Source organism: Corylus avellana, chromosome 7 (assembly GCF_965113065.1).
Source record: "Corylus avellana chromosome 7, dhCorAvel1.hap1.2, whole genome shotgun sequence".
In the NCBI taxonomy this organism is placed as follows: domain Eukaryota; kingdom Viridiplantae; phylum Streptophyta; class Magnoliopsida; order Fagales; family Betulaceae; genus Corylus; species Corylus avellana.
In genome coordinates, this window is record NC_142496.1 from 27,345,654 (window position 1) to 27,372,181 (window position 26,528).

Sequence of the window (26,528 nt, forward strand, 5' to 3'; positions counted from 1 at the left end):
TCATGCTAGGTCCACAGTCGTAAGTATTTTACTAAAAAGGGTTGAGGAGGCTCATCATCATCTTCTTGTTATAGAGCCTAAAAAGTAAAAAGTTGCTCTCTGGAATTGCTTTGAATCTCTCCTTTTATATATATATATATATATATATATATATGTGTGTGTGTGTGTGTATGCTTAATGAATCCTCACATGAGTCAAGAAACAAAAGTAGATACATAAGACTTGGGATTAGTAAAGTTGAGGTGGGAGTTTTTTGTTGGCGTCCCCTCATGGAAAAAGGCAATAAAAAAGAGCTGCAGCCATTTCCAATCATTATAAAGAGTGGTCTGGAGGGCTTTGAAAAGAGAGATGGTATTCAATGATCATTCAAGGGGCGCGGGTCTCATCAGTTGATGGCCACAGAGTTCCTAAAAAGTACCAAGTACAATAATTGCAGATGATTGCAATAATGCACTAGTCATGGGGAGAGGAGTACTGCTAAAATGGCTCTGATTTTAATCATGACATTGATGCGATCAAAACCCCACCCACATGAATGAAAGTGCTTTCTTTCTTTCTTTCTTTCTTTCTATCTTTTGAAGCCATGACTGCAGTGCAGGGGGAAGATACACCATACAAATGCACGTGTGTGCGTGTGCATTCCCTTTTCTCAACTCTCGAGGAAGCCCCCACAAAATTATGAGAGGTGAGAGAACTCCAGAAAATGTTTTAGAGTCATTGAGTTATGAACAGCCGTCAGCACCAAACCAGAGAAAGAGAAAGTAGCAGACAACCGGGCATTTAGCAAGTCAAAAAGAGAAAGGGAATATGGCTGCCTAGCACCATCAGAGCAACAGTCACCCACCCAACATTGCCTGCCTCTTCTGCTCTTCATCTCATGAAATCTCCCGACCGGCCGAGGCGAAGAACAAGTCAGGCCCAAGTCACAAGCCCCAATGGATTGGGAAAGCCCACACGTCGGCTATTTAGGTAATAACTTCTCAGTGTTCTCACAATGTTTCATCATTCTCTATATCTCCTCTTGGGCCTATCCTCATGGACTATAGTAGCTGTGGGCCTTGCAGCAGACCCTCAGTTGGGCTTTTTAGTAATAGTAGATCTTTTTGTTTAGGATTGTGTTTGAGAAGCCTAAAAGTACTTTTAACACTCAAAAAGTTCGTTAAAAGAAAAAAGTATTTGTTTAGTAAAAAAAAATTAAAAGCGCTTTTAATGGTTCAAAAAATTTAAAAATGGTTGAAAAATACTTTTAATAAAAGCTTAAAAAAAAAGCTTTTATCCAAAAGTTCTTTTTGAATTAAAAATTTTATTTATCAAACGCAATCCCAAACAGGTTCTAATTGGGTCTTGGGCTTACTACTTAAGGTGTATTTATGGTCCAACACAACCCATTTACTAACTTACTGTGCTATGAAATTTATACATTTCAAAATTTTAAAAGAAGACCAAATTGAATAGGTGAAACTGCTTATGGATGTCTATATATATATATATATATATATATATATATATATATAGTCCAATGTCGGTTATTGTTGTTTGGTCTTCTGGTGCAGTGGTGCTTGTTCAACAGCATTCAACTGTAAAATGTTCTTGGATTGGGGCGAAAGGACCCGTTGCAGAAGGAGCATTATGGCTCAGTTGCGCTCAACCATAAATTTCTCAATGTCCAACTAGTAGGTGACTTCAAGTAGGGACTACCTGGCCCAAACGAAGGAGCCCATTAATAGCTATCTTCATTAAACATCGGTGATGTTTTATTTTTTAATTTTTTATTACTGCTATTTGGGATTTACGAACTAACAAGCTAGATCACATGACTCTTATAATGCCGGTCATTAAATAATTAACATTGTAACTAAGGATATTATAAATTTCTTACAAATTGACGTGATAATTCATTTAACACTTTTATGTCAGCTACGGATCAATTACATTTATATCTCAAATTTCATTGCTTAATTTTTTTTCATCATTAAAATAATATCACGTGAGTTTGTAAAATGATTGTAGAAAAAACTGTAATATCTCAAACATTTTCCAACAATTAAATTTAACTGTGGATAGTATTGCAGTAAAAAGCGAAATTATATGTACTGCCCCTCAAAAATTTTCAAATTCCCTAATTTTATACTTTTTATGATGAGATAAGCCCTCCAAAATTAATTTTTACCTCCCAATTTATTTATTTTTTTCACCTAAAATCTAAAACATGCCTATAAGTTGTTGGATTCATGAAGGCATTTTTATTCGCTTGTACCTATTTTTCTATCTAACCAATAACCATACAGAGTAGCAACACAAGAAATGTAAGTTTTAATATTTGATGTGATGTTTAGAGTTAATATTTAAACCCCTATTTTCTGATATCTTATTTAACACACTAAATTTACATATTATTATTATTATAATTATCACTATTACTACAAATCCAAAATATAAATATATTAAACACATGCGAGCTAGCTGTCACCCATATTCCTAAAAGAATAGGGCTTTTTTTTTATTATTATTTTAAAAAAATTTAGAACCGACTACCGAGGGTGATCGCACCATATTCAGTGGGTTGGTGCCCTTGGAGGTGGCCAAGACCACACCCCAAGTGTGGTCACACCACCTCCCGGAATTCTGTTATGGGTGACAAACAAAATTTTCAATTTTATTTATTTATTTGTTTTTTAATTAAATATTTTAATCATTTTGGTTCAATTACATCAAAACCATATGTATTGTCACATACCCCATTAGACATATAAATTCTAATATTTTTCTATTCACGAAGCCGAAGCAATGATCGATGTTTTTTCAGGCTTTGCACATGGTGACCTTCTCTCAGATTTGGATCCGCAACAACTTACAGCTCGGAGTGGGAGAGTCTATTTGATATTTACGGCTAGCCTTCGGACAGCAAAATTTCTGGAGACACCTCTCAAAGAGATGGAACCGAACAAGAGTCCTCCGTTCACGAAATATTCTTCTTTCTACAAAAACAAAACAAAATCATGGATTCATGTTGAGATGATTCACCATTGATCAATTGGGCAGGCACGAAGAAAGTGAAGCAATGTTAAATTATAGAATTTGCTGGCACACTTTTGAAGTCCCACCTCCTTAAACATGTTCCACCTAATTCAATCATCCATTCATCCCATGCTGACGTGTCACTTTCCACCATGCATGACTTTCCAAGGAAGCACCAAAACTCTCTCTCTCTCTTTCTGTGGAAATCGCGATTGACGAAAGTTTAGGCCACTGGCCGTTTTATTTGGAACCTGGGTTTCTTCCCTCCGGGTCAGTTTCATCATTTTCATTCTTTATTATAATGATTATTTGAATGGGAAAAAAAGAATGATAATAGTTCAGATTAATAGTAAAAATGGGGTGTCATTTAGACTCGATGATGATCGATTTGGCACATTCGAATAATTAAAAGCGAATATGCTTTTATTGCGCCAACTGCTCTTCTTCTTCTTGGAGGTGCGTATTTATTTGGGTTTGGTTGGTTCTTAGCCATTTTTTTAAATCGGTTCGTCTTTCAAAAAGTATGTGTGCAACAGAGAGAGAGAGAAACACAGAATCCGAGTTGGGTTTTGGTATTTGATTAATAAAGTTCGTTTGTTTTTTAATTTGGGTTGTTGAAAAATTACACAATCGTTGAGTTCGTTGCTGTTCCTTAATATATCTTGTTGGGTATTTGAGGGCGGCGTTTGTGTTTTATCTTATCTACATATTAATTGCTTTTGAGCCAAAAAGTACGGAAATTTTGAGTTGTAATCTTGGGATTTTGCGATCTGGGTACTTGGAATATAGGGGTTCTTGTTGTTTTAATTTTATAAAGCTCACATATTTGTGGGGGGCAATCAGACGGGCTCTTAGAAATTATGATTGGATTGTGAGATTTTATTATCTGGGTGGTTTAAAGATGTACGCGGTGGAGCGGCTAAGTAGCTATATCACCAGGGGGGTGTACACCGTCTCCGGCCCATTCCATCCATTTGGTGGGGCGGTGGATATAATTGTAGTTGAACAGCAAGATGGGCGCTTCAAGTCATCGCCTTGGTATGTTCGGTTTGGGAAATTTCAAGGGGTTTTGAAGGCCAAGGAGAAGGTGGTCAAGATTAGTGTCAATGGAGTGGAAGCTGATTTCCACATGTATTTGGATCATAAAGGGGAAGCTTACTTTCTCACGGAGATAGATGTGGAAGAAGGGGAAACTGTACCATATTCTGTGTCCTCTGGGGATGAGACGGATGGGCGGTTCCAGAATGATAGGCGGCGGCCTTTGAAGTCCAGAAGTTACCATTTTGATGCTAATACGTCGAATTCAGCTGATAAAATTGATGTTTTGAGGAATGGGAAGGCTTTGGCAAGGACTACTTCCCGGCGGCCAAGGATACTTGGGCATGTTTTTGGCCGGAGGAGGTCGATGAATCAGGCGGGAGAGGGTGATGATGACGTGGCAAGGGCAGATTCATTGGAGCGTGCTGAGATTGCAGCCAACCTCTTGGAGGTTAATTGGTCTACCAATCTTCATATTAATAAACCTCGGAAAGATAATGCTTATAATAAAGATGTGCAGATTACTGATGGAAAAGGCGAGGTGAGCTCATCTGAGCATGGCAATGCCAATAAAGATGTGCACAAGGAAACTGGTTCCCACAATGAGCAAATGGGTGAAAGCTCTCCCCCTGGATTTGAAAATCTTCCAAGTTTTGTTGAGGAAACTAGAATAGAAGTTGCATGTTTTAACACCCCAGAACAAGTTACTGAAACTTCTGTTGCAGATGAAGGTGTTTTGGAAGGGAAATGCGAGGTGATGTCTACATTATCAAGAAAGATTGACGTGGGGGATGATACTGAAAATGATGAGAATGTAAAAGTTCAATATTCCATTGAGCATGAAGAGCACCTTGGAAAGCATACTGATGAAGAACAGGTTTTCCATGTAACGAATGTTTTGCCAGTCTGTGGCATTTCCCAGGAGGAGAGTGAAACAGGTAGTGTTCGCTCATTTATATATTGTGAAACATCTGAGGGAGCAATAGTGGCAATGGATGGTTCCAGTGAACAAACTCGTGGAGGACACGTGGAAGTCCATGTTCATGCTGAAATGCTGCATTCAACAACTGAACTGCTATCGGAGGTAACTCTTTATATCTGAATCTGGTATATTATAAGCAAGGAACATGGAAACAACTTTTTAGCGTATAAGGCTCATCATTGCAAATAATTTCATGATACCAAGATAGTTGACAGTGAAAACTACTATAAACTCGAACAGAAATAACATAACTGAACCTGTTTCTTCAATTGATATACACTTATTTGTTGACACTAAGTAAGGTTTTGGAAGTTCGTTATCAGGATACAGTTACTCTTCATGTTGCTGAAGGTGGTGATTTTCAGACACAACCAGTGGAGGATGCTGAGAATCATTCCCAGCAAATGAATCCTTCTCATTCTTTCATACATAAATGCAATGTGATGGACCTTGAAGGGTCACCGATAGCACCAGAAGTCGATACCCAAATGGTCAGTGCGGACCCAACACTTGGTTTAGATGACAAATTAGAGTCACAGAGCATTTGCACCATTTCCGGTTTCAGCAACTCAGCTCATCAGGCTCAAGATAAGGAAACCAACAAGGATGAAGAAATCACAAGCAAGTTCCCACCTTCTTTGGAGTCTATTGGTGACTGTGTCCCAACAAAAGCAATAAGTACATTGTCATCTGGGAGTTCAGAGGAAGAACAGTTTCTGTTCGGTGACCTTGATGAAATCAGTGAGGTGCAGCGCATGGAGTCAATATCTCCAGTGCATGTGGATAAAGAAAGTCCCTCAAGTGGTCCTGAAGGCATTAAAGAAGCAAATGGGTCAGTCAATGAAAGATATGACCCATCTTTGTTTTCTGAAAAATCTGCTCAAGAGAATCCATTTATTGATCTTGAAGGCTCGACAGAAAAATTAAGGATATCATCAAGCCCCATCATCATACCTAGAAGTCATAAAGCTTATGAGGACGTTGGTCTGCCCGTAGAATCGTTGCCCAATTTGTGGTCACACACCGTAAGTCCAGATGCACATGACTTTCGTCGTCCTCTCAGCCAATCACTGGATTCAAGTTCCAAATCCTTGAATTCAAAATTGCAGAGCAAAGATGATTCAAGCTATATAAAGTCTGATAAAGATCCACAATTGGCACCGGAGCAGCCAAATATTGAGGATATACAGATTTCAGTGGAGCCTATAAATGTTCTTGCCAATTCTGCAGTCGGTAAGAAAACTTTTATATGTTTGCAATTTCATATTTACGATCTACTTTACTTTTTTGGGATGCTTGGACACTGAAATGCAATTATCTCATATTTTTTAGTTCACATTATAACTTTCCATTTACAGCATACTTGACTCTAAATATTGCGCATATTCCTATAATTGCAATGAAAAACAAAAATGGAACTCTCTTTTTTTCTCCTTCAGTGTAAATGCTCCTCAAGCGGAAAACTGGAGAGAGTCACATATATTGTGCTTTATGCAGAGATATCTCTTTGCAAGCACTTGTTGTATGAAGGGATGGGGGTTGATGCAGCTTCTCAAGCATTTGATGCTGAAAAGTTGGATGTAAATAGATTTACCTCTCTAGGTCCTGAGGTTGTGAAGGATGATAGGCTTGTTGTCAAAATTGATGGCCGTTATTTCCCATGGGATGTGGCTGGTCCTATTATGTTAGGGATGGTCTCATTTGGAAGTGAACAAATATTTGAACCAACAGGCATGATAGCAGTTGACAAAGTTGAAAAATCTCTTACAGGAGATCCATCAAAATCCAGTATTGCCTCTAGGGGAGGCTGGAGGATTTGGCCTTTTTCTCTCAGGAAATCAAGGTCCAAGAAGGGTTTGCAGCCAGTTCTGAATGATGTCAGAAATTCTGATGCTGAGAATGCTTCAGAGAGCACCACGGGGATGGATGGAGATAAAGATGTGTTTAAACCGAAGGTGGTGAGGAAGATTGTTAGGGCAATGACTCCAACGTCTGAGCAACTAGCATCCATGAATCTAAAGGAAGGGAGGAACACAGTAACCTTCACATTCTCCACGGCGATGCTGGGGAAGCAACAGGTTGTTCTGCATCTTCTACTTAGAAATCTCTTTTTCTAGCTGAAGTCTTCTTCGAATGTGCAAATGTTTGTGTGTGTTATAAGTGTGCTTATGTATAACCTTGTTACGCAACAGGTTGATGCGAGAATATATTTGTGGAAATGGAACACTCGTATAGTAATCTCAGACGTGGATGGGACAATTACAAAGTAAGGGTATCCTCTCTCTTTAGTGCGGTAGAGTTTTTCTTGGTGCATTGTTTTGGAAAATGGTTACAGTTTATAACTCATTTTTAAATGTTCAGTTCTATTTCTTGCATTCTAGTATTATTTTAGGAGCTAAGAAAACTGCAAGGTACTTAACTTTAACCCAAAATAAATTCATATCATTTACAGAGCAGTGGAAACTAGGTATTTTGGGATTTTATCATATGTATCCTAACTGAACAAATGCCAGTGAGCTCTAACCCAAATAGCACCTGCTCCTCTCATAATAATGTGGCGGACTGTGAGGCCGTGAGTTTAAGACCTGCTGGGTGCTTTTGTAACTTAACCTTAAAAAGAAGTATCATAATTTAAAACACTGTTGACTGATTAATGTATAAATCGTGGGTTGTTACAAATAGGTAGAAAAGATGGTGGCAGATATTCTTATGTGTTTTTTTCTTGAGAATTTTTTATCTTCTATATTGCTATACTAGTTTTTGTCTGCCTCTCTGTAGGATATCCTATGGATTTGTGCTTGGATGCAAGGTAGATATATAGATTTGAGCTTGTTTACATTAAATGCATAATGGTGGTAAATTCCAGTATGAGTAAAGGAAACATACAAGAACAGAAAGTGATGAGAGGTGAAGGTGAAATTTTTTTCCCCAACTCTTTGTGTTATGAACGTGGGCTGCCTTCTACTTCTTCACCCCCCAGTGTTCTGTGTACATTTTGGTCGCTTCTTTATAATGCATGTGGCTTTAGCATTAGCTGGTTTATGAATTGACCACTCTTTTGTTGAACTTCTTCAGAGCTGGGTAATATGAATATTTATTACTTAATATTTTCTATCTCAAACTGTCCTTGATGTTCCTAATTTTACTCTGCTCACTTTGTTTTTTAAAATTAGCATTGCGTAAAAAAAAAAAAACTCTTTGCTGTTGAAAAGTCTTCCAATAGGTTACTTCCATGACTTGGTTCTGTTTCAAGGCTCACTTTACTGAAGGCTGGGTTTATCCATGACGTATCTAATTCCTCTTTTTTTGCATTGTTATTACAGATCGGATGTTCTAGGTCAGTTCATGCCTTTGGTTGGGATCGATTGGTCACAAACAGGCGTTGCTCATTTATTTTCGGCCATTAAGGTTTGTTGCATACCATATTCAAATTGTTTTCTGATTGAAGGACATTTTTCACATTGCACTCATAACTCATTGTGCATGAGGGAAACCCTGGTGGGCTTGGCTCCACAAACTAAAATTTGGAGGCCCATCTTTAGCCCACCAAACTATTGAGTCTGTGTTTTCATCATCCTGCAAATGCAATTCAAGTTATCTTCTATAAAATGATCTTACCCACTAAGCTATTCAGTCTACGATTTTCACAATCCTACAAAATGCAGTTCATGTTACTGGCTAGGAATCATTTTTTTTTGTCACGTTTTCACCTTTTGGAGTTCATAAATGCATAGATTGTTTTATGTTTTGTTTGTTTAAATATTGATTAAATGATTAAATTTACCTCTTCTTATCAGCTTAAGCTTTTAGGACAAGTGGTGATTTAACATGGTATCAGAGTTAAAGGTCTTGGGATCGAACCTTGACTCCATCAACTCACCCCCTATTTAAATTAAATATTCCACGTGTAGTGTTTAAGTATTGATTAAGTGATTAACTCTTCCTATCAGCTTAAGCTTTTTAGACAAGTGGTGATTTAACTTTGTTTTGGTTTGATTTGGGTTTGGTTCTTTGTTTTTGTTGTTGTTGGATAATCAGAAGGCACACAGTTTCTGTTGGTTTGTTACATTGTGGTAATGTCGGACAACATTATAGTTGTATAGAGAACCAAAATTTCCCCTTCTTTTCTGTGTTTTGCAGGAAAACGGGTATCAATTGCTTTTTCTTAGTGCACGTGCAATTTCTCAGGCTTATCACACTAGACAATTTCTATTCAACCTTAAGCAGGTGATGCATACAGCAATTGAGGCCTAAATCTGTATTGAGGTTGAAACATTCAAATCAAGAAAGCCTAAACTTTATGTTTATTTGCTTGTTTTCATACGTGCAGGATGGGAAGGCTTTACCAGATGGGCCTGTTGTTATTTCTCCCGATGGACTTTTTCCTTCTCTATATCGAGAAGGTAACTGGTGGCATATGCAATTTTCTGTTTTTGAGGACATTTTGCAGGGATTGCTTTTATTTTCAATTTATGTTGATTAATTATCAAGCATCTTGTCTGTCTGTCTGTTGGTGAGCCCTGCACTAATCCTGGTAATATAACTTTCACTATGAGCTTCCTTAAAGATAAGCGGGGTTGGATACTTTCTTGTTATGTAACATGTTAATGGACAAACTTTAAATTATTATCCTCTAAGTAGGATGCCTTTGTAGCTTACACATAGCGAATATCCTTTTTTTTTTTTGATAAGTAACACATAGCAAATATCTCTTTCCCTATCATGTTAATTGTTTTCATATGCCATGTTAATTATTATTTTTTTCTAATTTTTAATGTGTGATCTGAGGCATTCTATCTGTTTTCTCAGTAATCAGGAGGGCTCCTCATGAATTCAAGATCTCATGCTTAGAGGTTGCTTCCCTGCCATTGACTTATTTATTTTGACATGTGCAACTTCTCCATCCTGATAATTCTGTTGTTATGTAATCCATTCATATCCTGAGATTAGTACTGCTAGTAAATTATTTTTAAATGTGTTGTGTGTAAAATATAAATTGAGTGCATTGTGTCTTGTAAAATTTCAAATTAATTCACTATGCCCAGAAAAGAGTTTTTTAATTTCTTTGCAGTTTTTACTTGTTTAAGCAAGGAGATTCTAATTCATCCAAAAAAAAAGGCAAGGAGTTTCTAGACTCTCAGTAAAAGACCCATTTCATTATTTTTGGTTAAACACAAAAACTATCTGAAAGACAATATACTGATAAACTTTCAGGGGTGTTTATAAGACTTTTTAAGTTCATGAAATCATTTTAGTAGAAACATTGTTAAGGTAAGAAAACCTAGGTTCTGTGAATCATGTGATGGGCTTCAAATGCATGTCGTGGAAAGGAAGAGCATGATGTATAGGCAACTCTTTCTTTACATCCACATTAAACCTGGCCATAAGGATATAGTTCGTACTTTGAAATGATAATACTATCAGAGTTATGAAGTATTCTTATAAAAAAAAAAAAAGAGTTATGAAGTATTCTTTTAAATGATGTTCGTTGCAGATTTATCTCATGACGTCCTATGGCTTAAAATTTCTAAAATTTCTGATAATATTTTGCCTTTTCATCAGCTATATACACCTCCACCCTTCAAAGAGTGTAGTTGTGAATGATAATACTATGAAATTTGCAAAGTAGGCTTTTTAAATGATTTTTTTTTTTTTTTTTTTTTGGGTGATCCGTCTCAGGGAATCCTTTAGCTTAAAATTTCTGATAACATGCTTCTAGAATCTGTGTTATAATATTTTTCTCTTATTTTAATGTATACTCGGGGTTTGCGACCCCATGTGTACCCTTCAAATAGGAGGGAGGGATCATCTATTGAATTCTTGATTAATTATCTAGTACCATTTCACTTGAAACAGGAGGCATTTAATGCTTTTTTATTCTCCAATTCTCCAGGATATCAGGGCATTGTTTCCTTCTGATTGCAATCCATTCTATGCTGGTTTTGGAAACAGAGATACTGATGAATTTAGCTACCTTAAGGTTGGAATCCCGAAAGGAAAAGTTTTTATTATTAATCCGAAGGTAATTTAAGCCCATCATGGTTCAAAAATAGTAATCTAATGCCTCTAAAATTGTTACACCAATCTTTCTAATATATAAAGTTTGCAGGGTGCAGTTGCTATAAACCGCCGTGTTGACACAAGATCATATGGTTCACTTCATGCTCTTGTGCATGACATGTTTCCACCTATGACCTCGTCTGAGCAGGTTTGGTTTGTAACCCTTTTCTATTCTGAACTGGTGATTATTCAGGAGCTGTTTTGCAAAAACAATTGCTAATAAGTCGGGCATCAAACTCAGTATTTCTCTACCCCATTTTTCCTGCAACTGGAAATTTGTACTTGAGCACATTGTTTTGAGAGGCAACTTGGCTCAGGAGCTCTTTTATCTTTCCCTCACGTGGAAAGTACTTCTACTACTTTTTGACTCCATTGTGTTCCTAAATTTTCTATCTTTCAAATGAGCAGCTTGTCAACTGAGTCAGGATGACTTTACATGCACCATCCTCTACTCGGCCCATGTCAACTGAATTGAGCTTTATTCCCAAATAATCGGATGTTAGCTTAAGAAACTTTACATGGCCCATCATCTCCGCAGAGAAATTGTGTTTAAATTTTCAGGTCTCGCTAATATTTGGTGGAATATTACAGGAGGATTTCAATTCGTGGAATTATTGGAAGTTGCCGCCTCCTGTACTCCATGTTTGAAGGGGTCAGCCACATTAACTGATTAACCCTCTCCACGTGGAGAGGGATTGGTGTTGCAAGTGCCTGTATGGAATTATGCTGGTAAATTCTGATCTGAGCTTTGCTTTGCTTCTCAAATTCCTAGGATAGAATTTTGGGTTTTCTTCTGAATATCTACCTACCATTTCAATGGATTTTTCAACCTTGTAGCTTCTGTCATAGAAATTTATTCTGAAAGAGTTCACCAAACTAAAATTTGTAATGTTTGGAAACACTTTTCTAGCAAGTATTGAACAAACCAAAACTCCAGAGAAAGGGGCTTCTTATTTTGTAGAATTGAAACATGATTGGCAGTCCCCTAAGACAACTATCGTAGACCTGAGACAGTAATTTCTGTGAACTTTTAGCACTTTGCACTGCGGCTTTACCGGATACACAGTCACATTCATTCGAGGTTTTTGCATTTGGGTATCTCATATCGATTGATTATTATTTTGGTGACAAATGATGCAGGGTATATGTGACCAATGCTGATGGCAGAAGTCCCACTTTGTTCATATTTTTGCTTGGCTGGCTATTTAATTGGCAACCAGAAAGTAGCTATAGCAGATTTACAGTAGAGGAGTTGGATCTGTCACTCCTGTACCCTGCCTGGATACATTAAAATTAGCAAAAAAAAAAATCAGTTTTGTGGTCTGCTCTTGCCATTTACTAACAATCCAATACGTAATCATCTGTTGAAATCCAACTAGTTAGGCATAGTTTGTTCTGGTGTAAAAATTCTCTTAAAATAGTTTCTCTTGATCCGTTCATAGCTAGGTGATACCCAGTTTATAGTTGATTGCAGTTATGTGTATATGACAGGATCCTTTTTCTCTTTCCCTTTTCCACGGGATGATTATTATGGCTTCTTTTTCATCTTAATTTTGTACTGTAATATTTCTTCTACTGATGTTACTATTGCTTGTTCAACTTGTCTTTTTTGAGTACGTTAGTCTCGAAGCAGAATCATTTTGTTTTTGTTTTCATAGCTTGGAAAAGTGTTAGAATAAAAGCAAACCAGAACAGGAAGAATCAAAAGAGAAAAGGGAGAAAAATAAAAAATTACAGAAAAGGCAAAGGATGAGGATAGAGAGTCCGATTCCAAAGCAACTGTCACCTTTTGAGGAATAGAATCTGGAGACAGACAACCTTAGAAATTAACATGTCTACCCTTGTGAGCTACTTAGAAATTTTTACTCTTTAAGATGAGCGTAATGACAAGTATACAAAGCCTGCTAGGCTTGAAGTGTATGTAGGAAAAACTACTTAACAAACTTTTGATGGGCCTCTTCCATGTTTGGCCCAAACATCCGACATCTCATAATTCTCAATAACACGGTACGAGGAGAAATCAGACCAATAAAAGAAAAATGAAAATAATTTTGAGAGCAGATCGATTCCAAATCTTGAGCAAATGCTCATCTTGCTGTCATTAGCTCTTTTATATGTGAGAAACAAATTGATTGGATAATTGGGATCGAAATGGGCCAATGGGATTTACTTGTTCAAAACAAGTGTTCGGACAATTCAAAATTTGTGCTGGGTTTACCTATTTAGACAAGTAAATTTCATTTGAGCCCTTTCTCTTTAAGGGGCCGGATTAATTGGCTGCATTTTGGTAAAAAAAAAAAAAAGAAATTGGAATCAATCCCATCGGAATCTCTACGGCATTTAGATGGTGCACCAACTTTATGGCGTTGTCAAATGTCAAGGTATGAAACTTTATTGGCAATTTGGCAACTCTTTTAAGATTATTGGAACAGATTATAATATATAGGCACAATAATTATGTTGAGCAGGAACAAGTATGGAAACAAGGGCTGCTGAAATGATTTATTAAGTAAATTAACATAAAATAGGCACTAGTCGTCTATCTTGTTACCCAGCTGAATAAGGAAGCCAACACTCGCACACAAACAGTACTACTCATGGTAGAAACCTTATTCTAATTAGAGGTTTGAGAGAAACCCTAGATGCTATATCCAAGAGTAAGCGCGTACGTATGTCACAACTTCTTCCAGCTCCTCTGTGCCAATGGATCCATCTCCGTCGACATCCACATGGTGGATGGCACGGAGAGCTCTCAATCCGAGTATGCGTGAACCGATCGAGTTGTTTTTCTTTCATTTTTTTTAATTTTTTTATTCAAAGCGGGGAGGGGGAGAAGGGGAATTGTTGAAAAGCTTTCTTTAGCTCTTCCTTGCTAAGGCGACCAACGCCGTTGGCATCTTGTTGTTTGAAAATGGATTTCAACTGCTCTTCAGTTATGCCCATATGTACAGCTTTAGGCACGTAAAGAGGCATTTTGTCAAACAGGTCAAGAGTACTCTAAAGCGCTATGATACAAGCGGAAGTGCTAGAGGCAATGAGTTAAATAGAGTTTGTCTTTGTTTTGTGGACTTCATGTGGGTCTAACTATTCATGATGGAGTGTTATGTATCAGTGGGCTTCATATGGGTTATAAGCCCGAAATATATATGCGTGGTTGTACTTATTAAAGGAAAGTTTGAATTTACATATGAGAAAATTGTTAAAATATTAATTTAAATAATAAAAACTACATTTTCTTTTTATTAACTTAAGATTTTTTTTTTTTTTTTGAGCAGCGCGGAAAGTAACTGCATTAATTATATTTGTTTGTATGGTGTGGGTATGAGCCAAGGTGACCAAAAGAATAACAATATTAATGGTTTGGCCAAAGGAATATTTGGATTCTAAAGTTGGAAGCAAGTGTAGGTGCCAATTGGAGGCCGATTCGATTCAAAAGCCACTTTGAAAGAGAGGTAATACATTCTTTTGTGTGGACATTTGAAAAAAAAGAAAAAAGAGGTAATACATTATAATTAGTGAAATAATTAAATAAAAAATAATAATAGTGTAGGTGTGTTGTCGCCCTAATATCGTCACTCGTGGATCTTATCCTTCCTCATATTGGATTTCGAATAATTATTCAAAAGTGAAAAACTATTGCCCGATGCTTGGCAAGAAACAATAGACTGCTACTTCAATCCACGCATATTTTTATATTGATTGATCCCACTTGAAAAATAATGGAGGAACTTGCTCCATCCACCCTGTTCTCTTTCGATGGTATTTCCCAAACCCTCGCCTGCCCCCTTTAGATCTTTTCGTTCTTTAGACTCTGATCCATGAATCTTAGAAAGAAGGGAGTAAAAGCAATGATAATATAATGCTATTGGTATCCATAATGACTAATGCACTAATTAATAGCTGGAAATACTCTCTATATCTAATAGGTATCCATGGCCCCAAGGGTGTCCCAACCATCCCGTGGCCATGGGTGACCGGTAACTATATTTTAGGTTTGGCACTAGAGGGTGACCGAACCATACCTGGGGCCATGGGGTGGCTTCGGCCACCCCCAACCGGCTCTTGCCACCCCCATGGCTCAGTTGGGGTGGCCGACTATTCTAGTTTTTTAATTATTTGATTTTAATTTTTTTATTTAATTTTAATTTTATTATTATTATTATTATTTTAAATTTAATTAATATTTTATTATTTAAATTTGAGTGGGACACATAACATAGTAGTGTAGGCTGTTGGATGAAAATGGACGGCAAAGATACACAATTAAAGAATTTCCAATTTTTCCATAAATGGTATGGGATCCAGATCCAGAAATAACACATAAGATATGAGCACAAGTGATCTGCGATATCACTTGCTGAGCAAACCATCATGATTCACATCACATCGTGTTCCTTGAAAATTTCCTTTATCTGTTTCTCAGTAAGCAAACCATCTGGGACGCCTTTACTCTGACTCTGAGTCGTCTCACGACTCATCTTATCAAAATGGGTATCTGTTTAATTGCCTACGTACCCATGCAATTTATTTATTCCAACTTATCTTCAGGCCAGGGATCCCACCAAAAGACAAGAAAAATAAAATACCATTACGGGAATTATACCTAGCTAGCTAGGATATTATGTGATCATGTGCAACTTGATATGTTCTGATCTTGTGGGTTTTTCTGTTCTTGAATTAAGTTTTTGTTCATGATCAGTCTTACTAATATATAACTACTCCAAACGTATATGACAATTAAGATCGTACATTTTTTCCCCTATTAAAATCTTTTATGATTTTGTTAAATTACTATTTAGGAAGTAAATGATAGAGACAAAATTCAAATTCAAAACTTTAATTTGCTCTAACATCATGGTAAATCATCACTTACCCTAAAAATTTAAGATAATAAAAAATATTAATTTATCATTTGACATATTTTGTCTCTAAAGTTGTGTTCTTCCCCAAGAGAACAGGAAATGAAAAAAAAGAAAAAAGAAAAAAAGAAAGTTGATCAATGCAAATACGCGTGATTCGTTATATATATGCATGCACAAGGGTGAGTACGTGGGCTAATTAAGAAAAATAAAAAAAGGATTGAGCACGTACGTACGAAATTTTTTGGGAGTATAATATTGAAACTTTAATTATTGTACGCCCAGCGATGGAAAAGTTGGGATACAATTCAAGAAGAGTATAAAGTAATTAAGTAGAACTATCGTTTCTATCTTTTTTCTTCAATATTATGTGAGAAGTACAATTTATCCAAATGAAAAGTAAACAAGAAATTCAAATATACAAATTGAATAAATCTAATTGTTTAAAACATCTCGTAGGAATTGAAGAAGAAAAAAAAAAAATTGTTCAAGGCATCACATCATATAAATGTAGCATCTGCAAGGAGGTCCAAACATTTAGCACCCATTAGCCAAATAGATAAGGAGGAACGAAAAGTTGAAGACTGACTAGGAATAACCTTTTTCCTTAACGGCCTTTCCACTTCTAATTTTTCGATGCTTTTCCGGTTAAGGATTCTGTCTTCTCGCATAGACTTTGGATCATGGGAATTTTGAGAGAATAAAGTACAAAACCAACAATATTGGGTTGAAAAGATCAACTTTAATTTATTGCTTTTTTCTTTATTATTCTTCATGTTAATTGGCAGGTCGGAGAATAGGTTATTATGGAGTGTAGTCTTAGATATTCCTTCAAATTTGGAGTGAACATGTTGATCCTAATTAAGCTAGTTGCCAACTCCTTTTTCGGGGAATAACTAGGGACCCAACTCCTGAGTTGATAATTAAAGTAGGTGATTTTTTATGATTTTTTTTTCCCTTTTATTTTAGTTGTCGGTCAAGACTTGAAAAGTGCAACACATCTAATTATATTAATTAATTATCATTTTTCAACATGCGCGAACCATTTGGTGGACTAACGATGTGTTAGTCAGTGTAACATAAATATGACAAATGCATAAGTATGAAAAATAGTATTACTTTATACGAATTAGCATGAGCGGGTGTGGTATGTATAGCTGTATTCCTTAGACAAATTAAGAGTTGGAACAAATTACAATTTTATGAGATTAATTGTAGAGTGGCTCGGGCTAATTAAAGGAAATTTAGAGATTATTTAGAGGCAACTTCTCTGCTCGACCCTTTAATTATATTCTTGTCATATTCAGATGGAGGTTATTATTGTTGAGTATGGAGATCTCAGCATGGCCCAAAAAAAAAAAAAAAAACAAAACAAAAGAAAAACAAAAGTGTTAGGTGACCTTCACGTACAATCAGTAGACATGCATGAGACAACGAAAAGAAAAGAAAGCACGAAATTAATAACACATACAACCGATCGATCTGCGATTTAAGTAGTCGATAACATTGCCAAAGCACTAGCTAGCTAGCCTCTTCCCGGTTCTAGAAGAACCAGAAGCTTGCAAATATTACATATATAGCACACATATTATTATTAATTACATATACATCGATCGCTCGACCTTTATTATTGTAATTCATAGGAACGTACGTACGGATTTCTACTTAACGGTATATCCCAATTGCGAAGCATATTTGACGAGGCCGTTGAGCTCCTCCTCATTGATGTAACCGTCTCCGTTGGCATCGGCTTGGCGGAGCCCGAGGAAGGCTCGAAGGCTAGGGATAAGGGCGCCGAGGCTTTTGAAGGCACTCTTTAGCTCTGCCTTGCTCAGAAGACCGTCACGATTGACATCGTTTTGCCTGAAAATTTCCCTCAACTGCTCCTCATTAAGCATACCTGGCATGCCCTTACTCGTAAATATCGCACGAACCATGTTGTCAAAGACTCAAACGGGACTAGCGGATCAGATGGCCGGCCGGTGGCAACTGCCGTACCTATAATACAGTCTTTTATGGTGTGATTTTTAAGCTTTCAAAACCTGTTTATATAGACCTTGTAAGTCGTAACTACTGTTTCCCTACAGTTGCATGCATGCAATTTATTCCAACGGGGATCCCACCAAAACACGAAAAAAGAAAGATACCTTGCTTGTGTCTGAAGCGTCTGATTATGTGATCATGTGCAACTTGATATTTTCTGATCTTCTGGGTTTTTGTGTTATTAATACTAATAACCATTCCAAACGTACGTTTAATTATTTAATTTATATACGACAAGATCGTACATTTTTTTTTTTTCATTAAAATTCTTTATAGTTTGTTAAATTAGATTAATTTAATTATTTAATTTATATTTTAATACTCCCATCATGTATGAGTTTAAACTTAAACTCTTTCTTACTTAATGGTAAGATCCAAGGCATAGATAATGTTTAAATTCAAAATTTTTGCTCTAATATCATATTAAATAATCATTATTTGTTCTAAAATTTAAGTTAATATAACATAATTAACTTAATTATTTGATTTATATTTTAACATACATGTTTTGTATACCAATATTGTGTTTTTCCCCAAGAGAGCAGGAAGAGGAAAATAATAATAATAATAATAATTGCACGAAAACTTTTCTGAGTATAAAAGCATTGAAACTTTCATTATAATTGCACGCCCAGTGATGGTAAAGTTGGGATCGATGCAATTCAAGAAGTACAGAAGTAGAACTATATATCTTTTCTTTTTTCTACATTATGTGAGAAGTACAATTTATCCAAATGAAAAGTAAACAAGAAATTCAAATATACAAATTGAATAAACCTAATTGTTAAAAACATCGCGTGTGAAAAAATAAATAAAATTTGTTCAAATCATCACATCATATAAATATTGTAGCATCTGCAAAGTGGTCCAAACATTTAGCACCCATTAGCGAAATAGATAAGGAGGAAAAAGGTGAAGACCGAATAGGAATCACCTTTTTCCTTAATGTCCTTTATGAGAAAATTTGTGGATCTAACTTATCTCATAAAATCGGTTCAATAAGAAAGAGTTGTTCATTCCTTATCAACATGCTCAAGATCTTGTTCACAGGCAATGTGTTACTATTTCTCGACACCCTTTCTCACGTGTAGGCCGATATTTTTTTCGGGTCCTTGTCACGGGGTAAGTAGTGTGAGCCCCCATTTGTCCTCAACATGTTGAATATGTCAAATGAGTAAAAAAAAAAAAAGTATTACTTTATATGAATTAGCATGAGTGAGTGCGGTATGTATAGTTGTATTCCTTATGCATTAAGACATGAGTAGCTTTTTATGGATCGGGCTTACATGTTATTTTAATAACAGCATGTATGCTATAGTTTAATCAACGGTCAAGATTGAATCTTAAAGTTGACTTACTTTTACAAGCTTTTAATATGAGAAAAAAAATGAAAAAAGATTTTGATTATATATATTTTAAATTTAATTAAAAAATAAAATAATAAAAAATTAAGGGGTTGTTGACCACTCCATTGGGGGTGGCCGGACCACCCCAGTTGGGGCTAGGGGTTTGGGGTGGCCCTTGGGGGTGGGTGGTCTGGCCACCCCTAAGGGCCAAATCAAAAAAAATAAATAAATAAATAAAAAGATTTGGCCCTTGGGGGTGGCTGGGGTGGCCGAATCCACCCCAAGGGCTGACCCTTTAATTATATTCTTGTCATATTTAGGTGGAGCTTATTATTGTTGAGTATGGAGATCTTAGCATGGCGGAAAAAAGTCTTCTTTTCTTTTCTTCTCTTTTTTTTTTTTTTTTTTTTAGGTGACCATGATTAGGGGTGTAAACGAGCCGAGCTTGAGCGAGCTTCCCTTGTTCAAGCTTGGCTCGTTTAAATTTTACTCGAGCTCGAGCTCGAGCTCGAGCTCAAGGGCGAGTCAAAAAAATCGAGCTCGAGCTAATAATAAGTCGAGCTGGCTCTTATATTTAATGTTTTTGTTTTAAATTTTTTTTTTAACTTCAAGTACTCTTAAACGGCTTAAAAAGTTAGTTTGCATATGAGTATTTGCTTAGCCTGGCTAGTCGAGTATGGAGCCTGAGTCAATACAGTAAGGGATTTGGTTTCAAAAAGAGAGGATATACATCATTTTATATATAAGCAAACTTTGAGATTGATGTTTTCTTAACAATGTGGGACAAGTTAACAAGTTGCATTCAGACTGCATTGGGACAACGCACCCTACAAAAAAAATATTTTTTTAACGTCTCTCTCTCAATCCCCCTCACCAGTCACAACGGATCTTCCACCTGAACTCTCATTTCCCACTCTCTCACTCTCACTCACCAGATATGTAGTGATAGTGTTTGGGTCTGTTTGATTCATCAATAGTTTATGCTTTTCGCAATCTCCCTCAATAGTTTCTGCTTGATTCTTTTTCATTTCGTTTGGATCTGCTCTAATTGAATCGAGGTTTTTTTAATGATTGCTCTCTCTCTCTTTCATCACGAAGGGTCTAGAATTTTTCATTCTCTAACGCTTAAATATAAATGCAATTTTAAGGTTTTAATAATTATGAGATTTATAATTAATTATCTATTACTTAGTTTATATATATATACACACACACTCGAGCTTATACGAGCTGTTCACGAGCTTAGCCGAGTCGAGCCGAGCTTGTTTCGTTTAATATTCGAGCCAGGATTTGTGTTCATGAAGTGTTTCATTTAATATTCGAGTCGAACACGAGCCGAGCCCGAGCTTGCTCGCGAGACGCTTCGCTCACTTAACAGCCCTAACCATGATCGATCACTACCTTTTGCTTCAGAATTGTTAAGAGTTAAAGGACGTCTTTGAGGAGGAAATTAAATTTGTATTGTTCTCTTTAAAGCTAGAGCAATAGAACTCCTAGTCCAGATGGTTTTAATTAATGCCCACTTCTTTAAGAAGTCTTGGAACATATATACATATAGTTGGTTGGGAGTCTTTTTTTGGATTGGGTACGTAGGTTGCTTAGAGAGCGAGGCTAATTATATATATTGTCATAGCCTTGATTCTGAAGGCTCCTAACCCTTCCCATACGAAAGACTTTAGGCTTATATCTTGCTGTAATATGATCTACAAAAAGTGCATTAATAAGGTGTTGGCTAATTGTCTTCGGATTGTACTTAATTAGTGACATTGTTGGGAGTTTTTATTAGTGGAAGGAGGATTGGAGACAATCATTTTGGCTCAGAACCTTTTGAATCAGTACTTTAGGAATATATATGTTAGTACTTTAACCCTAAAATGCGGGTTTTGCCTGCTTTGAAGATTTATGCCTCAAAATGTTTCCCATTTTTTTTTTTTTTTTTAAATATTCATATAATTCTTTTAAAGTCAAATTTGTATCCTATATATATATATATATATATATATATATATATATATATATATAACTTCATGATCTCCCCACATCTGAAATCCTATCTAGTTCCATCCCTGCCTGTGCACATGCAAAAAGAAGAAAATTAAAGAAAAAGAAAGCAAGAAATAACACATACAATTAACGATGCGATTTAACATTGCCAAAGGACTAGCTAGCCTCTTCTCGATCGGTTCTACGTAGGTGAAAGGTAGAAGAACTAGAGACTTGCAATTACATATCACCTTTATTATTATAATTATTACATATTAATAATTTAGACCTTTATTATATATCATAAGTACGTGCATGCGTAGGGATTTCTACTTAACGGTATATCCCACTTTGGAAGCATAATTGGCTAGAGCGTTGAGCTCATCCTCACCGACGAATCCGTCTCCATTGGAATCAGCAAGGAAGAGCCCAATTAATGAAGGCCGGGATGCTGGGGATAATAGAGCCGAGGCTGTTGAAGGCAGCCTTTAGCTCTGCCTTGCTGAGGAGACCATCATTATTCTTATCGTGTTCCTTGAAAATTTTCTTCAACTTTTCTTCATTAAGCACCGTGCATTGGGCGCCCTTCAGTACTTCACATGCTTGAGACATGTTCTCAAAATGTGCAGGCAACTACGTACCGTATACTGCTAGCTAGGCTTTTTAAGACTCGATCTTTTCTGGTGTGATTTTCAAGCATTAAAAGCCTCGGATTTATATAGACCGCGATCCCTACGATCTGTTTCCCTACACATGCAATTTATTATTCCAACTTATCTTCAAGTTGAGGTCCATCCGTCCATAGCTCACGATCCCACAGAAAGACAAAAAAAAAAGAAAGAAGGAAAAATACCTTGCATGTGTCTGAAACGTCCCATTATGTGATCCTGTGCAACTTGATATATATATGTTCTGATCTTGTGGGTTAATTTTCTTGTTATTAATTAAATCAAGTACTTTTTCTTCAATCACACTAAGAACTCTAAACGTAAACGACAAGATCGTACATTTTTTCAAATTAAAATCCTTTATGTTGTGTTCTTCTCCAAGAGAACAGGAAAAGGAAAAAAAAAAAAAAAAATTGAATGCCAATACGAATGGTGCGTTATATGCATGCAAAAGGATGAGTACGTACGCACGCTAAGAAAATGGAATAAGGATTGAGCACGTAATCAGAAAAAATTTCTGAGTATGAATTGAAGCGCGCGCGCGCACACATATATATATATATATATATATATATATATATATATATATATATATTCAAACCTATATATTGTTAAATGAGTATAGTTAAATGAGTACATCACTATCCTACTACTATTTCACTATGTTAATCTACTCTTAGATCTCGTATTTGTTAAAAGAAAAGAAAAGAAAAATTAGTAAATTTGCAATGTCACATAATTAATATGATGAGATAATTGTGAGATAGTGGTGTGGTATATACAATATTAATACATGGTATTACTCTTATTAAATAACCACTTAATTGATTGCTTTAATATTTTAAACTATTTTTTAATCAGTAAAGTCCAACATGTTATATAAAATTTTCTAATTGAAATGAAAAATGAATGACAATGATATAATTTGAACTTAAACCTCTTGACCTTGATATAGATGGACAAGGATCCTCTCCCGTTAATGACCAAGATGACCTTAGGAAAAATCTTAGGGTCATCCTCATGCCACGTGTCTCACCCATTTAAATATAATAAATATTATTTTTCATTTTAAAAATAAATAAAAACTAAAATAATATAATAATTTTTATTTATTTTTTTAATTTTTTATATGGCCCTTGGAGGTGGCCGGACCACCCCCAAGGGCCATTGTTTGGCTCGGGGTGGCCGAGGGGCCGGTTGGTTCGGCCACCCCCATGACCTTTGGGGGTGGATCGGCCACCGCAATCCTCCCTCAAGCGCCAAACATTTTTTTTTATATGGCCCTTGGGGTGGCCGGACCACCCTCAAGGGCCACCGTTTGGCCTGGGGGTGGCCGTTTGGTCACCCCTTGGGGCCGGTTTTGGCCACCCCCATGGCCCTTGTGGGTGGATTGGCCATTCTCATGGGTTTTGAAAAAAATGGGTTTGGCCATTGGGAGTGGCCGATCCACCCCCAAGGGCCATGGGGGTGGCTTCGGCGACCCCGAAACGGCTCCAAGGGGTTTAGCCACCCCCAGGCCAAACAGTGGCCTTGAGGGGTGGTCCAACCACTCCCAAGGACCATATAAAATAAAATAAAATTTTGTTTGGCCCTTGGAGGTGGCCGATCCACCCCCAAGGGCCATGGGGCTGGTTTTAGCTACCCCCAACCGGCCCGAACGGCTACCCCAGGCCGAATGGTTGCCCTTGGAAGTGGTCCAATCCACCCCCAAGGGCCATGGAGCCACCCCCAACTAGCCCCAATGGGTGGCCGAACAGGCCAAACGGTGGCCCTTGGGAGTAGTTTGGCAGCCCCAAGGGCTATATATATATATATATATATAATTTTAACTTTTTATTTATTTTTAAAATAAAAAATAATATTTTATTATATTTAAATAGATAGGACACGTGGCATGAAGATGCCCCTGGCCATTAACTAGAGTCCTCCGGATCCCATATATATCATCAACCATACTTATTTTTAAAGGTAATAAAAAATATATAATTTAATTAATATTTTAGCAGTAAGATAATACGATGTACATATTGGTAAATCTAACTAAAAAAGACATCATATAGCATCTGCAAAGTGGTCCAAACATTTAGGACCCTTGAGCAAATAGATAAGGATGAACTTTTACTGATCACTAGGAATCACCTTTTTCCTTAACGTCCTTTCTACTAATTTTTCGATGCATTTCCTGTTATGGATTCTGTCTTCTCGTAAGGCTTTGAATGTGGGAATCTCGCATCATGCGACAGAATATAATACAAATAAAACCCAACAATATTGTTGGGAGAATAGGATATATATTATTAGAGATCGTACTGCAGATTGATATTCCTTTAAATTTGGAGTTAAACATGTTGATCTTAATCTGGCCGGCCGACCGGTAACCTAGTATGGCCAACTCCTTTTTCGGGGAAATAACAACTTACTTATTCAAGAAAAAGAAAAAGAAAAAAACTAGGGTCCCAACTCCAAAGTAGTGGCCATTGTAGGGTACTCGCTTTGAATGTGGTGAATTTTTTTGTTTTTCCTTTTAATTATCTAATTAGTTGACAGTCAAGATCACTTGAATAGTCCGCCGCATCATCGATCTAATTCTTCCCATATGATTTTTCACCATGGATGCGGTGGACTTCAGTATAACTTTATATACGAAATACATCATCAAAAACTAATCTTGCATGTGGAGACTAATTATGGTCTTTTTTAAATATATATATATACGCAAGTGGTTTCAGCCATGAATTAATCTCTTATGTGGTCCCTGCAATCGGAAGATAATTTTCATGTTCACCGCTAATTAATTAGCTAGGCTTCCCCATTATATGCAAAACATATATGTTTACTCACCTTAATTACCTTCTGGATAGTGGATGTAAACAAGTAGTCTACCTTAATCAAGGTGAGTAAATTTCCACAGCAATTTCAAGCTTGAATAGATTAACAATGCAACCTTTTTGTAATCAATGCATCCATCAAATTTAAAGCATTATAGATCGAGCACGAGTGGAGCCAAAAACATGTAAATACAACATCCTTTTATATATATATATATATATATATATATATATATATATATATAACAAAACTAGCTAACACATACAAGCACTGCATCCTCGATCTTGTGCATAAGGAAGGAGCAGGCCGCCTTTTTAATTGGTTCTACAATATCATAGAAGAAGCTGAAACTTGGAGTTACATGATATATATATATATATATGAAACTTGGAGTTACATGATATATATATATATATAGTATTTACTAAACGGCATATCCATGTTTCCTAGCGTATTTCACGAACTCGCTCAGCTCCTCCTCGCTGACGAATCCGTCTCCGTTGGCGTCGGCATGGCGAAGGCTCCGGCCGGCTCTCCAGCTGGGGTTATGAGAGCCGAGGTACCGGAAGGCTTCAGTTAGCTCTGCCCTGCTGAGACGGCCGTCGCCATTAGCATCATATTTTTTTAAGATATCCCGTAACACTTCTTCAGTGGGGGGCACTTGCTTGAAAATACGAACCATGGGTGGCAACTCACAATTATGACCTTAAACGTACAGGTGTTTAGAGCCTTTTTACCGGCCGGTATGATTTTAGGGTATTCAAGCATGCATGGGGATTATATAGACGCTTAGTCTTTGGTTAAAGGCCATTTTTTTATTATGGGGATCAGATTATCAGATTATTCCTACTTATGTTGACCGGATAGTGTGTCTTGTACGTTAAGCACATGTACTGTATAGTCTGTATGTGCTTTATGATACTCTCTCTCTCTCTTATATATATATATAGGTTTCATTTGGGGCACTGCTTTTTTTTTTTTGAAATGGGCATTTATTTTATTTTTTATTCATAGAAGTTAATTGGTCTAAGATTTTTTTTTTTTGACATGTCCTTACAAGAAAAATGGGAGAGAAAATACGAAGTTGTGACCTTCGATTTATGAGGGTGGTTCACAGTCGATTGCACTATCCCTTAGAGACTAATTGGTCTAAGACTTAATTAGAGTGTGTTCGGCTCGTATTTCTTATGCTAATAATTAAGCAAGCATTCTTAAACAAAATAGCAAAAATTGTTTCATTTGGAGTGCAATTAAAAAACATAAAAAGATTGTACTGTTTTCACACATGCAAATAAGCAAGAGAATGCATTTTTTTTTTTAAAAAAATAAATAAATGAAAACGTATGATTTTAAACATGTTGCTTAATCTTTAATTAATATTCTAATTATATTTTCACGCTTAAACTATCCTTTTACACACTATGCTAAATATTTTAATTGGAATGAAAAATGAATAAGAAAGACATAGTTCTTACTAAAAAATTTTAGCTTTTCTTACAAAAATAAAAATAAAAAATTTAGCTTTAATATTATATTAGATCATTACTTATTTTCAAAGTTGATAAAAAATTAAATAATAATAATAATAATAATAATAATAATCTAATCGCTAAAACACATATCGCATCATATAAATGTAGCATCTGCAAACTGGTCCAAACATTTAGGACCCTTGACCAAAATAGATAAGGATGAACTTTTA

At 36.2% G+C, this 26,528-nt stretch overlaps 2 protein-coding genes across 7 annotated transcripts; one reads left to right on the forward strand and one right to left on the reverse strand.

Annotated features, from left to right (window-relative positions):
* Positions 1 to 3,656: 3,656 nt before the first annotated feature.
* Positions 3,657 to 12,723, forward strand: PAH2 (phosphatidic acid phosphohydrolase 2). Of its 6 annotated transcripts, none has more exons than XM_059597217.2 (12): positions 3,657 to 5,140; positions 5,362 to 6,271; positions 6,536 to 7,116; positions 7,231 to 7,304; positions 8,362 to 8,446; positions 9,179 to 9,265; positions 9,369 to 9,441; positions 9,848 to 9,891; positions 10,932 to 11,060; positions 11,148 to 11,246; positions 11,690 to 11,827; positions 12,239 to 12,723. In XM_059597217.2, the coding sequence occupies exons 1-11, from the start codon at positions 3,920 to 3,922 to the stop codon at positions 11,744 to 11,746; spliced, it is 3,360 nt and encodes a 1,119-aa protein (XP_059453200.2). In that variant the 5' UTR covers positions 3,657 to 3,919; the 3' UTR covers positions 11,747 to 11,827; positions 12,239 to 12,723. The 6 variants fall into 6 exon arrangements, with proteins under 6 accessions (XP_059453200.2, XP_059453205.2, XP_059453204.2 ...); XM_059597222.2 differs by having other exon boundaries at positions 3,826 to 5,140; positions 6,809 to 7,116; positions 11,141 to 11,246; positions 11,507 to 11,827; XM_059597221.2 differs by having other exon boundaries at positions 3,826 to 5,140; positions 6,809 to 7,116; positions 11,141 to 11,246.
* Positions 12,724 to 17,418: 4,695 nt separating this feature from the next.
* Positions 17,419 to 25,557, reverse strand: LOC148584741 (calcium-binding allergen Ole e 8-like). The gene is made up of 3 exons (XM_088518607.1): positions 25,252 to 25,557; positions 18,105 to 18,187; positions 17,419 to 17,905 (listed from the first exon to the last, which is right to left on the reverse strand). The coding sequence occupies exons 1-3, from the start codon at positions 25,506 to 25,508 to the stop codon at positions 17,619 to 17,621; spliced, it is 627 nt and encodes a 208-aa protein (XP_088374733.1). The 5' UTR covers positions 25,509 to 25,557; the 3' UTR covers positions 17,419 to 17,618.
* Between the last annotated feature and the right edge of the window lie 971 nt (positions 25,558 to 26,528).